The sequence below is a fragment of the Phodopus roborovskii genome, unplaced genomic scaffold (assembly GCF_943737965.1).
Source record: "Phodopus roborovskii unplaced genomic scaffold, PHOROB, whole genome shotgun sequence".
NCBI classification, from domain to species: domain Eukaryota; kingdom Metazoa; phylum Chordata; class Mammalia; order Rodentia; family Cricetidae; genus Phodopus; species Phodopus roborovskii.
The window spans coordinates 5,107,985-5,122,774 of NW_026126418.1; the positions used below are offsets into that span (position 1 = coordinate 5,107,985).

Consider the following 14,790-nt stretch of genomic DNA (forward strand, 5'->3'; position numbering starts at 1 on the left):
GCCGGGGTGGGGGAGGGACCACCCACCCATTAGTAGCAAAAAAGGCGTATATCAGTCAGAAAACTTGGCACAGAGAAATTAGATCCTAGGATTGCACAAACGAATTTGCGACTCTCTTTGCTCAGGCAGCACCTTGCAAGAGCCCAGCTTGTCCTTTGGCCCCTTCCCCTCTTCCCATCCGGTTGCCCACCTCCAAGAGTCCCCGCTTCTCGCCCCACCCTCCTTCCAATCCTGTCCCTTCTAGAGTACCAGTGGCCAATCAGGTGGCGGCTATTCCGAGGGGGTGGTTCTATGGTGGTGCTGATTGGCGGAGCCTGGAGTCACCTCTCCCGCGGGCCTGGTCGATGCGATTTTTTACCCCGGGTGGAGACTTCCAGCGCGCCCAGCTGTCCTGCCTGCTACGCTCTGCAGCTCCGAAATCCTACACCATGGCGGATAGCCGGGACCCAGCCAGTGACCAGATGAAGCATTGGAAGGAACAGCGGTCCTCCCAGGTACCCTGTGTCCCCCCCCTCCGCCCCAGAACCTTATGAGAGAGCGGGCAGCGGCGAGTAACGGCGCGGGCTCCTCTTGGGTGGCCTGCGCTGGGACTGCACCCCTCCCTGGCCGAGCGCGGGTGACTGCTTTCTGTCCCAAGGACGGTTCCATTCCGCGGAGCAAGGGGTTGGGGCTGCCAGCTTGCAAGATTTGTCTCTGGTAGCAGGGACAGGACGGGTGGCTCCGAGTTTGGCACTTGTGGCATCTGGGACAGAGGTCACAGCTTGAGGGAGACTCTTTAGGTCTATGAACCAGGAAGTGGGAGCCAGCTATGGTTTTCTGTTTGTGAAATGTTAAATCTGCTCGTTTTGGTGTTTGGGAGGTACCTGGGCCTGTGCCCCCAGTAGTATTCATGGTGACATTAAGAGAAATTTTACATGTATTGCTTCATTGACACTTAGGAGCATCAGATCTGGTATTTTAGAACTGGCAATGCCATTAGGCGGTGATCATTGCTTTAATTTGCAGAACTTTGAGTGCCTGTATGTGCCAGCTAAGCCTCACAATGCTGGGCAAGATGTACAAACTCTTAAGACCGCACCCTGGAGAAGGTTAGAGTCAAGACTGAGAAACAAGATGTGTAAACAGATGATTACCATCTAGTTCTGATGGCATACTAGCTGTGGAGTGCAGAGTGAGTGCTGGCTGGAGTTGGTTGCAAGGCTTCCCAAGGCAGAAGACACTGTAGCAATGTCTTCACTGATCGCAGGGATTTCAACAGACTTGGTAGGGGCAATCCTGGCCTGGGCATCTGTGAGAGGTAGAAGCAGAAGTAGAAGCCCCATGGCTTCTGGTTAATATGTTTGGGTAGGGCTGGGGGATCCTTTCTCCCTTGCTCTTTCTCAAAACCACACTCTTGTTGGTGAACTGGGGGATCAATACACGTGCTGAGTTTGGGAAAAGTGCCGATATTCTCTAAGCACTTGGTCCCACCCTCATTCATTATTTATAACTAGGTCCTTTCAGGTTTTTGTGTGTTTTTTTTCCTGAGTTCTTCAAGTGAACCAGAGAGACAGAGTCATAATCAAGGATGTGCAGCTAGTTAGTGGTAGAGCCAAGATTAGAATGGGGTGGGCTCCTTAGGGCAGGGCCTTTTGGGTACTCAGTGGCTGCTGAAGCCTGGTTCATGCTGTCATGAGTACGTGGTGAACTGAGACACACTTGTTCAGAGAGGTGAAAGTTTTAGAAAGTAAAATACACTTATGCTTAAAAGTGTCCTGTTTATTCTGAGACCAGTTTGCCTGTTATTATCTGGGGTAAATTAATCCTTAGCTGTTGATTTCTCAGGTGATGTGCAGCTGTCCGGCAAACACAAGATAAAACTGGGGGGGCTCAATTGAAATGTTGCTCTCTCCTCTTTCCACGACATTTCTGTGCTCTGTGAGTATCGCCTGTTGATGGCGATATTGATTTCTCCCCCCTCAATTTGTGCTCCCCCGAATGAATGTTCATTTCTAGGGGGTCCTTCTACCTCCTGGAAGGAAATGAGTATATTCTGTATAGCCTGGAAAAGTACTTGCTTATGGAAAGTTGAGAATTCAGAAAAGCTGAAAAGAACTGCACTATACATCTAACTGTCCAGCTTCTGGATTGTACAGTTACCTTTTGTATAGGATTATCCATCTCCCTATCCCTTCATTCATCCAAGAAATTAGTGAGTTATTTTTTAGGGTACCTCAGTACCACTATGCTTTATACCCGGACACTGCAGAGTTGTGAGTGGAGAGTATAGTGTACAGGTGCAGTTTTACAGTGATATTTGCATGCATGTAGAGATGTGAGACATGTAGATTTATGTGTTCTGTTCAGCAAGGTTTAATGCATACATATGCCATTGCATCCTGAGCCTTTGTCAAGATACCAAGGCTGGACTGAGGAGATGCCTCCCTGGGTAAAGTGCTTGCTGTGCAGGTGAGAGAATATGAGTTCAAACCCCCAGAATGCAAGGGAAACTATGGCAGTGTGTACCTTGTAGTCCCAGTGTCCTTTGTGGAGATGGGGACAGAGACAGGAGAGCACAAGCCAACTAACCTGGCACACACAGTAGAAAACAGCTTAAACAAAGTGAGCTCTGACACCCAAGGTTGTCCTCTGACTTCCACACTCATACATGAATTCATGCCTGTACACACACACAAAGATAAATAGCAAACAAATAAATACAAGGGTTGTCCTTGAAAAGCTATATGTACAAGGTTACCATCACCCTGCCAGATATAGGAAGTCATTGTTCTGGGAGACTTAAACCTTTTGATTTATGGATTTTTGTATAAAGCCCTCTTTTGTTTGTTTGTTTAGCAAAAAATGCTTTCCAGTTATTCATGTTGTGCCTTGTATCAGCAGTTAGAATGTTCCACACTATGTACTGCTTGTTATGTGACCAGACCACTATTTGTTTATGCTATTGCTGGACACCTGGCCTGTTTCCAGGTTTGGATTACTATGAATAAAGTTGATATGAAAATTTGTATACCAGTCATTTTTATGCACCCACACTTGGATTTTTCCTAGAAAATGCTTAGCTGGATGTGCTGGCACATGTCTGTGATCCCAGTACTAAGGAAGTAGAGGTGGGTGGATCACCAGTTTGAAGCCATCCTGAGTTATATTGTAAGAATCCTGTCCTAACTAAGGCATAGACCCAAACTACTTAGAGGAGATACACTGGGCTATAGGGATAATGGCTGTTTTAGAGACAAACTTCCCAGGCATCTTCTAAAGTGGATGTACCATGTTAACATTTCTATCAACAACATGGGAGTTCTGGTTGGTTGCCTTACTTCCTGTCAGCTTTTGTTTTTGTCAGACTTTATTGCTCTCCACGGTTTTAATTTGCTTTCCTCTGGTAGACTAGAGACGCTGAACACCATTTTAGATGCCTGCTGGCCATGGGCTTAGGCTCCTGTGTAATCTGTTGATAACCCTTGCATCCTTTTAAAATTTGTATGGTTTTTCCTTTCACCATTGATTCATGGCCCTCTTTTTAAGTTCAGTCTTGTGTGGGCAAAATGCTGTAATAACGGCGTCCAACATACACACTGACATAAACACATCAGAAATTTCTTTCTTCTTGTATGATGGTTCAGAGTGGTTGGAGGTCTCTCATAGTTATTGAGGGCCTCAGCTGAAGGAGGCTTCCCATTGATTAGCACAGGGTTCTAAGTGCTTGAAGCAGGGGCCTGGAGAGATGGCTCAGTAGTTAAGAGCACTTGCTTTCCCTGGCACAGGACCTGGATTTCCAGCACTCACATGTGGCTACAAAGGTCTGTAACTTCAGTTCCAGGGGATCTGACACCCTCTTTAGCCTCCATGGGCGCTTACCCACATAGTGCACATACATACATGCAACAAAATGTTCATACACATATAAATAAGTAATGTTAAAAACAGCAACAACAATCCCCCCCCCCCCCCCGTCTCCCCAATACACGAGGCATCACTATTCAGCCACAGAAAGGTTAAGTGTATAGAGAAAGGTATTTGGGAAGTTTAGGAATCAGGTTCACTTCCATTTTGATTGCCTTAGCTAGAATTATGTTATGGGATAAGTGCAAGGAACCTGGGAATATGGTCTAGGAATCCACATTATTATGCTGTCTAAAACATACATACACACTGTATAGTTCCTGGGAATCTATCTATGTAATGTGATGATGAGTTAGCAGACTCCAGTCTCTTTTTAGACTGCATTACTTTTGTTTTTATGACATTAAAATGCCCTTTCTTCTACTTTCACTGGAGCTGTAAATGTAAATGTTGGAACTGTCACCATTGTGTTATTTCCTCTCTCAAGAACCACATGTCCTGTGCTAAGTTGGGTGGGTCCTTCTTTCTAGTCAGAGCTAGAGTGTTGATTACGGTGAAAACAATTTAGAAGATGAGTCTTCTGGTAGACAGATGTTGCTGACAAGTGAATTTCGAGCTTTGTGAACATTGATCGTTGAGCAATGAGTCCAATATTTTTATAGGCATGACTTTGGCCCATCTAAAAATTTCTCTTCTTCTCAAAATACATTGAAGAGACCGTTCTACAGGCATCCTCAGAAGTTTGCATGGAACTGAAATAGGAGTTTTGTTGCCCACTGCTCAGATCATGTGGGCTCCTCCTTTGGGGTGGATACCCAGGTTTAATAAGTCACCTCTGACCACTGGAGAGCTTGAACATCAGAGTCCTGACTCTGTCCTGTCCCCTTGTTACTGGGGAGACTCTGGGCCTTAGCCTGTCCTTCCTGCCAGTGAGTTTTCTGTAAGAGAATTTGTGTTTTTAGGGTTAACTCTGATAATAAGCATGTTGAGGGCCCACTGACAGACAACATGAGGGACGGAGAGGGAGTAGCCGAATTAACTGTTGGTGTGTATGAGCTTTCATGTCTCATGCAAGCAGGAGGAGCAGAATTGCTAAGTCATCGTGTGTCAGCAGGAGAGACATGGCACAGAGAGTCACGTTTTGATAAGTCTTCATCTTAGCCAAGGTCTAGGCTATTTGTGTTTTCTCTCCAGGTTAGAAAACACGAGCTGATTGTAAAAGAAGTATAAGTCAGAAAATAATAATTCATGGTTATTGTTTTTTGTTGCTAACTTCCTTTTTTAAAGAACCTTAACTCTGCCACTTCTTAAAAAAAAAGGGATATTTTTTTCATCTGCTGATGATTTATATTTCAATTTTTTAAGGCTTGATGTAAAATATGTATTTTCTAAGACTCAAAAGTGGCAAACAGAAGGAAATATTAGGCAAACATATTTATTTACTTGTTCTGATAACAATTTTTATAACAAAGTGGATTTTTTTAAAAAATCTCTATAATGTAAACTAGACACATTCCATACATTTCATTTTTATAGGATTATTTACTCAGTATAATTTATATTCACTGTACATGTAGTTATACTAAAATATTCACTTTTAACATCTTTTCCAACGTGACACAGAATGAATGAGAACCTGCCCTTATTTTTTTGTGTTTCAATTCTTAAGCCTTTCTCTCCAGATTCTCCCTCTGTTCTCTGCCCTATGAGTAACCAGTCAGTCATAGTGCTAACACATTTTAGATCAGCTTTAAAGACAGGGAAAACCCCTTTTTTTGCAGTCGCTATTTTGTGTACATGGAAGGTTTGGTCTTTATAGAGGATTATTCTAAATGGGTTTTAATTATTGAACACTAGTAGCAGTGTTTTGGCCATGATGCAGCAAAGTGAATATGTGAGATATATTAGCCACTTCTGTGACCTGTTTACTTACATGACTTACAAATAAGAGAGCATAGCCTTGCTTGACAAAACATTTCTCATGTGTGTTAACCCAGTGACTATTCTGTCTGTTCATGGAGCCCTGGGTTGGTGAGTGTGGAACCTGACATTTACCATTTTCATCCAAAGACAATGGTAAGACCAGTGTTCTTAACATTGACCTCATGCGATTCTTGGGGTTTAAGTGAAATAACTGTGTGGCCTATTCTCCAACCCCACCAACTCATTGTAGCTAATAAATCTTTATTGTGTGGTAGTATTATGATGTTCACTATGATTGTTTTCAGGGCTGGGGATCCAACCTAGAGCCTCACACATATGAGATAAGTGCTTGACCATTGAGTAGGATCTGCTTCCCAGTGCAGTGTTTCCATTTAACAACATGCATTGCTAATGAGTCCTGCATCAGCTTTCTGTCCCATGCTTCCCTGAGTATCCCCTGAAGTTGGCCAATTTTCCTTCGCAGTCTTTGCCCTGTGGCCTCTTTTCTAAACCAATGCCTGTTAAAGTCTTTCCTGTTATGTTTGTTTTGGAGGTGAATTGTATGTACACAAGGCCACGTGAGGAAATCTGTTAATGATTTAGGAAATTTGGTCAAGTGGTAGAGTGCTTGCATGAGAGTCTTGTTTGAATTTTACAAATCCCAAAGGGACTTTCTCAGTGTTCTTCCATGTGTAGTTTACTATATAGTGCCCCTCCCTGTGGGCTTATGGGGGCCAGTTTCATTCAGACCACCATGGTGACCATGGGGGAAAATAAAGCTAGGGTGTGCACAGTATCATGTGGGGCCTTGGACACTGTGGTCACTCAGTGGATGGGTAGCCAGGAGACATCTGATGCAACTAGATCAGGAAATGGTGTATATTGCAAGTAGTTGTTTAATAAAGTAAAACGTCCTGCCCTGTTTCAGAGACGGTGACTTCTTTAGAACATCAGTAATATAAGCCATTATATCAGAAACAATTATTTTTAGTCAAAACACACAGGTGATTTGTTGTTGTTGTTTTAAACTAAGAGGTGGTGCCAGCATACACACAGCTTTAGAGAAATGAGGGTCTATCCACAGCTTCCAATGTTCCCAGTGTGTATTGTAAGTCAGTGAGCTCCACTGCATGACAAGACTCAGGCCCAAGAGAAGCACCAGCTGGCATGGATTCTTTGAAAGACCATCTTTTTACTGTTAGTTTTGACATTGGGTATCAGACACATAATGTTTCCTTTTGGGGGCGCTTATCTGGAGGCTCGTGTGGAATCCAGTGCCCATCTCTAGAAGCAGCTGGGTGATGTTTGCCAGGTAGCAGACATTAGTCTCGTGTCTTAGGAATTGATGTTGAGGTGTGACAAGGACTTTCTGGAGCGGACTGTAGTATTTCAGCCTTTAGCAAACAGGAAAGTTAATAACTAGGAAGAAGGTGTAAAGACTGCAGGGCATGACAGTAAGTTCAGGGGTCAACTGTACTGACTCTCCTATCCTTCTTTTCCTTTTGTGTGCACATACAGAAACCCGATGTCCTGACCACTGGAGGCGGGAACCCAATAGGAGATAAACTTAATATCATGACCGCTGGGTCCCGAGGACCCCTTCTCGTTCAGGATGTGGTTTTCACTGATGAGATGGCACATTTTGACAGAGAGCGAATTCCTGAGAGAGTGGTACATGCCAAAGGAGCAGGTGAGAGCTGTCTGTGTTCTTCACTCCTACCTGGGCTCAAAGGATTTCCCAAAGCACTGTAGTTATCAGATGCAGCCTTCCTTCAGTAAAACCCCCAGTCTCCATTCTTGGAAGAAAGGGCAGGTTTTCCACCAGAAGAGTTGCCTAGGTTAGATGATATATATTACATAGAAAACAATTTAATATATTATTCATTTAACATGCATGGGTGTTTTGCCTGTGCACCATTGCGTAATTAGGGCCAAGGAGGTAAGAAGGCGCCAGATCTCCTGCAACTGGAGTTACAGACAGTTCTGAGCTGCCATATGGGTGTTGGATGTTGAACCTGGGTCAGTGCTCTTAACTGCTGAGCCACCTCTCCAGCCCCAAAACAGTTTTTAAAACACTAACTTTTGGGAGCTGGGGACATAGCTCATTTGGTGAAGTGCCTCCTGCGCAGCTGTGAGGAGCTGGGTTTGCATCAGCATCCATGTGTTACAAAATGCTGACATGCTGTAGTGTGCTTGTAAACTCAGTGCTGGTGGGAGTGTATGTGTGGGAGGAGCAGGGAATGGACAAAAGCTCTTGGCCAGCTGGCCTAGCCAAATTAATGAAGTTCAGGGTCAATGAAAGATCAGCCTCAAAAAATAAAGGTTGGAAGTAATCAAGGATATCTAATTTCTTCTCTGACCTACACACACACACACACACACACACACACACACACACACACACACCTGCATCACATGTTATATACAAACACATACACAAAACAAGCAAACAAACAAATAGTAACTTTCCGGCCAGGTGTGGCTGTAATTTCAGCACATGGGAAGCAGGAGCAGAGAGAGACTGAGTTCAAGGCCAGCTTGTGCTAAGCAGAAATAACCTGTCTCAATAAGTCAAAGATTGGGGAGAAAGCTCTGTACTAGTGTGCTTACCTAGCAAACATAGCACATACTAAACAGTAAACATTTATTATATTTTCCATTATAAAGTTCAGTAAAGGGATGAAAGCACAGATAGAGAAACATACACCTCAATTGCAGCTTAGTCAAAATACGCTCCTATGGGATAATACTGAAATGAAATGCAAAATAGAACATAGTTACATGGGAATGGTGAATTGGCGTGTGATTTTTTTTTCCTTCTCCTTTGCCTAACTTCTGTAGAACTTTGATCTTTTTATGGTGAATGTAAAAGATGATAATGGCATTTAAGAGAAAAGCCCAATAGTAACAGCTGGATGGTAGTCACAAGTTCAGTCCCAGCACTGGGTCAGCCAGGGCTACACTGAGAAATCCTGCTTTCAAAACAAAAGCAAAGCAAAACAAACCAAACAAAAAAGAGCAGCATGCGAAGGATAATGAATTTCTTTTCAGCCTGGCTCTGTGGGCTCCCAGTCAGCCCTGCTCTTCTTTTTAGATAAGTTCCTTCCCTTTGTTTTTTTAATTAATTATTAAAATTTTTCTTCATTTTACATACCAAGGCCAGTTCCCCCTCCCTCCCCTTTGCCAACCCCTCCTCCTCTCTCCATCTTACCCTAATCCACTCCTCAGAGGGGGGGGGTAAGGCCTCCCTTGGGGAGTCAGCAAAGTCTGGTGTACCAAGTTGACGCAAGACCAGGCCCCTCCCCCATACCAAGGCGGAGCAAGGTATCCCACCATAGGGAATGGGCTCCAAAAAAGCCAGTTCATCGTTTTATGTCTTCTCTGTTGCCAATTGCTATGCTTTTCCATTTGTCCTTTGGCAGCTGCTTTTTCAGCTCCATGTCCTCCCCCTTCCGTGTGTCTCCTTGGCCCTTGCCTCTACCTCAAGACCGTCTAAAGGCCCTGCCCTTTGGTCAGCCTTGACCATCTCCCTACTCCCAGCACCCATCATCACCTCTTGGCACCTGCTGTGTGGCACCCATTTGATTACTGAGTGACAGTAGCTTTGCATCTGGCCCAGCACTGAGTGACAATAAATAGCTTTGCATATTTCTTTCAACCTTTCGTTTCCGTTTCGTATTCTCTTACTTCTCCCCCATCCTATTGGAAGATCCTGGGACACTGGTGCTGGGGGGGGGGGGGTTTGTTTTCTTGTCATAGGTGCCTGTGAGAGTCCAGGTGATGCTCTTGTGCTGAGAATTTTTGTCTTTCTTGTTAGGTGCCTTTGGATACTTTGAGGTCACTCATGATATTACCAGGTACTGTAAGGCAAAGGTGTTTGAGCATATTGGAAAGAGGACTCCCATTGCTGTTCGATTCTCCACCGTCGGTAAGTCAGTCTGCTTTGCGTGCCTCCTTTGCTTCCTTCCACTGGCACCTTATTTGGGGGCATTTATAACTTAATCTCAAGAGAAACGTACAAAGAAATAGGAAACAGGTATTTTTGTACATTTTAGCCTGTTTTACCATATAGAAAATATCTGGAGACACATACGAAGTTACTGTTCTGTTTGTTGAACGGTGAAGGGGTTGCCACTGCAATTCTATGGCATTTTGAGATAACTTTCTACAAGGGTTGCCTCAGAGGGGAAATGTGGAGTGCAGATCTTGTTTAGTAACCATTGTAACAACTGCTCTTTACTGAGAATTAAGTCTAGAGGAACAGTAGTATAGGTGATTTACACTTATAGTAATCTGTACATCTACTTTGCAGTGTGGGATTAATATACTCCACAATGATTAAGAAATTTTATTACTGTGTTACAGAATTTGCCTAGTTTGGCCTCTCTGTTAGGTTTTGTGCTTAAAATAAATAAACAAACAAAAAAACCATGGCATGCAAAAATGAATGAGATAATTAATAAACCTGCATTTCAGCTAATTTTCTTAATACTAGCTTCCTCACCACTCTTGAAATTTTTATTTTTATTTTATGTGTATGGATGTTTGCCTGCATACATATCTGTGTAACACGTTCATGCCTGGTGTCCTCAGAAGCCAGGAGAAGGTGTCACATCTGCAGAAAATGGAGTTAGATATTTGGGAGCTGCCATGTTGGTACTGGGAATTGAATCTGAGGCTTAAACTCTGATTAAAAGCAGTCACTGCTCTTACCTGCTGAATCATCTCTCTAGCCCCAAACAACTCACTCTCTGTTCATTACTCTAATCTTTGTAATTATTTTCTTACTTTAATTACCTGTTTAAATGGATAATCTTGTCAGCTGTTGGTATATATGTGATCTCTTATCACTTTCAATTTATTCTTTTGTCTAGATCCAATTAGCAGGTAGGTTGTAGTAAAAATACCACAGACATTTAAATAACTAATCTGATTCCAGGAAGTGGACTGAAGATGCTAAGTTTCCCTGTGATTTATGGCTTCTTGGCTGCAGTGTACTTGGCTGTACTTCATACTTCCATTTCAATCTTCCAGCTGGAGAGTCTGGCTCAGCGGACACAGTTCGTGACCCTCGGGGGTTCGCAGTGAAATTCTACACTGAAGATGGTAACTGGGATCTTGTGGGGAACAACACCCCTATTTTCTTCATCAGGGATGCCATATTGGTAGGTGGTGGACTGTTTCGCTCTCTACAAGTGTTGTTGAGTTGTATTGCTTTCCAGTTCTCTCTAAGGATGGGTGTTTGACGATAAGCCCTGGAGAAAGAAGAGAATGTGGATTGTTTGGGTTGCCCTTTAAATTATTATTTTTTTTTTTCAGAATTTAGTATAGTAGTTCTCAACCTGTGGGTGGGTTGTGACCCCTCTGGGGGTCACATACCAGATATCCTGCATATCAGACATTGTGATCCATAATAGTAGCAAAATTATAGTTATGAAGTAGCAACGAAATAATGCTGTGCCACAACATTAGGAACTGCATTAGGAAGGTCGAGAACTGCTGTTCTATAAGATCGAGTGATAATTATCATTGGCCTTAGATTTGGCATGTCAAGATTCACTGACCTAGTGTGATAGTCTAGCTTCCATTGTAGAGCCTGGAGGATTAGTTAGCACTGGCTTTGTCTAGGAAGCCGATAGAGGTTATTTGTGTGTGTGTGTGTGTGTGTGTGTGCGTGCATGTGCATTTGTGTTTGTGTTTGTGTGCATGTATGTGTGTTTGTGTGTGTGTGAATGTGCATGTGTGTTTGGTGATGATGGTGTTTAAAGAGATATACCTCAGCTTTGAGTACATTTGATCGCAGAATATCCAAAGAGTTGGTTGTATATGCTGATCAAATTTCATTTGAAAGTTTAGCGATCTAAATTTCTGGAATTGGGTTGATCAGAATTATAATCCACAAAGGAGGCAGAGACAATATATCTTGTAAGACACCATAATTCTTATATACTTACATTTGGGATTTTTATTTACTCTTTCTCTCTTCCCCATTTAGTTTCCATCCTTCATCCATAGCCAGAAGAGAAACCCACAAACTCACCTGAAGGACCCTGACATGGTCTGGGACTTCTGGAGCCTCCGTCCAGAGTCCCTCCATCAGGTGAGAATCCCTGCTTTTTCACTATTAAAATGTATGACCTGGGGTGGCATTGTTAATTGGGCCTTACAATTGCTGCTCTGGATGTTTTATTGGAATTAGTTTGTCTTTTTGGGGTGCTTCTTCAGATTTCTTGATCATGAAGAATTTATAGTAGCAGGTGCTTGGATGGTTGGACATGCTATCAGTTAATATTTAGAAGACTAGGAATAAAGTGTAGTCTGAGGTGAAGCTGTGCATTAGGGAGATGAGAGGAAAGTGTACTAAAGTCTGCTATTAAAATTAAGTTTGAAGGATGTGTGAGTCTGGTTTCCAGATTTTGCTTTAATGCTCCTTCATAGAATTTTATAATATTATTGATTCATGCTTTGCCATGCTCTACAATTTTTGTCATTTTTTTCTGCAGAAGAAATAATGGTAACTCCTCCCAGGACAAGTTAGCGGGTGTGTTCTATTTTCTGAGGAATTTTCTGGAAATGTGTGGATGTAAAAACTTGGGACACTTTGATTTCAATGGGAGGATTTCCATTTCTGTTCCTTAGGTTTCCTTCTTGTTCAGTGACCGAGGGATTCCAGACGGACATCGCCACATGAATGGCTACGGCTCACACACATTCAAGCTGGTTAATGCAAACGGAGAGGCCGTCTATTGCAAGTTCCATTACAAGGTACTGTGTTTGGGCAGAGGGTACAGGCTCCTTCTCCTCATCTCCCTTTCTTTCGACTAAAGGACTGAGCAGAGACTAAGAATTCTCCCACATTTCTCTGACATCTACAAAGAATTGATACAGTTGAGTAGCATCGTGAATATTTTGTTGGTCACTAATTCCTGAACAAATTTAGGCCACTCAAATGGATTCTTCCTTACATGTAGTTAGAAGTTGGGGCACATGGCTTCTGTCCTTGGTACGATCTTGGCTTATAGTACAATGAACATATTTACCAGAGGGTTAGCACTATTCTCTGAGCACCTCAGGAGGTTAAAAACTTCTGTTTGCAAATGCTACTGCTAACCTGGAAGAGATGGCTTTATGATAAATGAAGTCTCTCCTTTTAGTGTATGTGGTATTGGAATTGAACGTAGGACCTTCCACGTGCTAGGCAAGTACCCTGTATCCCCAGTACCTCTTGTATTTTACAGCGGGGTCTCATTAAGTTGACCAGGTTAGCCTTGAAATTATTTGGTAGCTCACCTGAGCCTTGAACCTGTAAGCTTCCTACCTCAGCCTCCTGCGTAACTGGGCTTTCAGGCCCACACGAGCAGGCTCAGCACATCTTCCATTTTTAACAGCATCTCAGAGGCCTGTTTCCTTCTGTCCTATTTTAATACTCACTTTAACAAGCTATTTCATTGTATTAAATTGGAAAACCGTTTCCTTTATATCTTGGCTCAACATTAAGAAAACACTTGGTCCCTGGATTTATAATTGCCAAAGGGAGCTGCATAAGGTCACTTAGAGCAAGACTCAGTGACTGTGGGGAATTAGGTTATTTCCAGAATGCTGTGGTGTATGTCTAAGGCAAACACTAATACAGCATGTACAAGAGGCATCTGCAACTCTCATGTTTTTTGAATCAATGTCCATCAGATGGTGGATGGATTAAGAAGATGCAATACAGTGGACTGCTGTTTAGTCTCTCTCTCTCTCTCTCTCTCTCTCTCTCTCACACACACACACACATACAGAGGCAGAGAGACACACAGAGAGACCCTGTCATTGTGACTTTGAGTTGTAGAGCACTGCACTAAGCGAAATGAGCCGGGCGTAGAAAGACAGATGTGACATGCTCTATGTCAAAGGTGGAATTTGAGAAGTGGATGAAATCAGAATGGTGGTCATCAGAACCAGGGAGAGTAGGTGCTGGAGGGATGGGAAAGGCTGGCTGATGGTACTGGGCCACCTCGGGGTGGACCAAGGTCTAGTGTGCCATTACACAGGGGAGTGACTGCACCACAGATCTCAAAAACCCAGAAGAAGGAATTTGAGTGTTTCGCTTTAAGTAAAATTCTCCATTAATATGAATATCTTTAGTGTCTTAATGTATCATTTAAAAATAAATTAAACCTAAAAACTAGTTTTAAAAGCCCTTTAATTTAACCGATGAGAGTTTTTTTTTATTAAGAAAGTATTTTTCTGATTAAAAGGTCATATAAGCATAAAAATACAAATGATATAGACTGCATAAAGGAAAAGAGAGGAGGAATGGTTTTAAATGTGAAAAGCGTGGAAGAAATTCCCTCGACGTTGGAAAGAATCAGGATGAGTAAGAATAGTCAGATCAGAACAACAGAAGCATGATGTAAAGGAAGTGTCCTCTGGTTATGTTTTGGTCACCCCTTCCCTAAACTTGGTTTGAGCTTCCTTCTTTCACTCTGCAGACCGACCAAGGCATCAAAAACTTGCCCGTTGCAGAGGCTGCAAGACTCACCCAGGAAGATCCGGATTACGGCCTTCGTGATCTCTTCAATGCCATTGCCCAAGGCAACTATCCATCTTGGACTTTTTACATCCAGGTCATGACTTTCAAGGAGGCAGAAAATTTCCCATTTAACCCATTTGATCTAACCAAGGTAAGTCAGCAGCAACTGCATCGTTTTGTAAGTGTCTTCCTGCTTATAATATTAATATTATTATATAATAGTAGTAAATCACAGCTAAGCATTCACAGTGATGGGCGGGCTGGACACGAGGTGGTAGCTCTTTAGGGTCCTTATGCCTGTGAGTGGGTGCCTGCCTCACTTCTACTCCTTTGTGGAAAGTTCACTGGGGTCACTTTGTAGGCTCTCTGTGTTATCAGCAGGGGACAAGTTTTGAAAAGCTAATATACTCTGGTTCTGCACAGTTGTCAATATTTACCATTTACTATGGTAATATGATAATACAGTCACCTGAAGTTCTTATCATGCTTCTCTTGGGTTAGTTATT

At 42.8% G+C, this 14,790-nt stretch overlaps 1 protein-coding gene across 1 annotated transcript in view; it reads left to right on the top strand.

Annotated features, from left to right (window-relative positions):
* The first annotated feature begins 326 nt into the window (after positions 1-326).
* Cat (catalase) overlaps positions 327-14,790 on the top strand; it is a 28,130-nt gene continuing 13,666 nt past the window's right edge. The window contains exons 1-7 of the mRNA XM_051184073.1: positions 327-494; positions 7,285-7,456; positions 9,584-9,694; positions 10,801-10,931; positions 11,762-11,866; positions 12,406-12,531; positions 14,244-14,435. Of these exons, the coding sequence (XP_051040030.1) occupies positions 345-494; positions 7,285-7,456; positions 9,584-9,694; positions 10,801-10,931; positions 11,762-11,866; positions 12,406-12,531; positions 14,244-14,435 (987 nt within the window). The 5' untranslated portion in view covers positions 327-344. The remainder of the gene's footprint in view (positions 495-7,284; positions 7,457-9,583; positions 9,695-10,800; positions 10,932-11,761; positions 11,867-12,405; positions 12,532-14,243; positions 14,436-14,790) is intronic.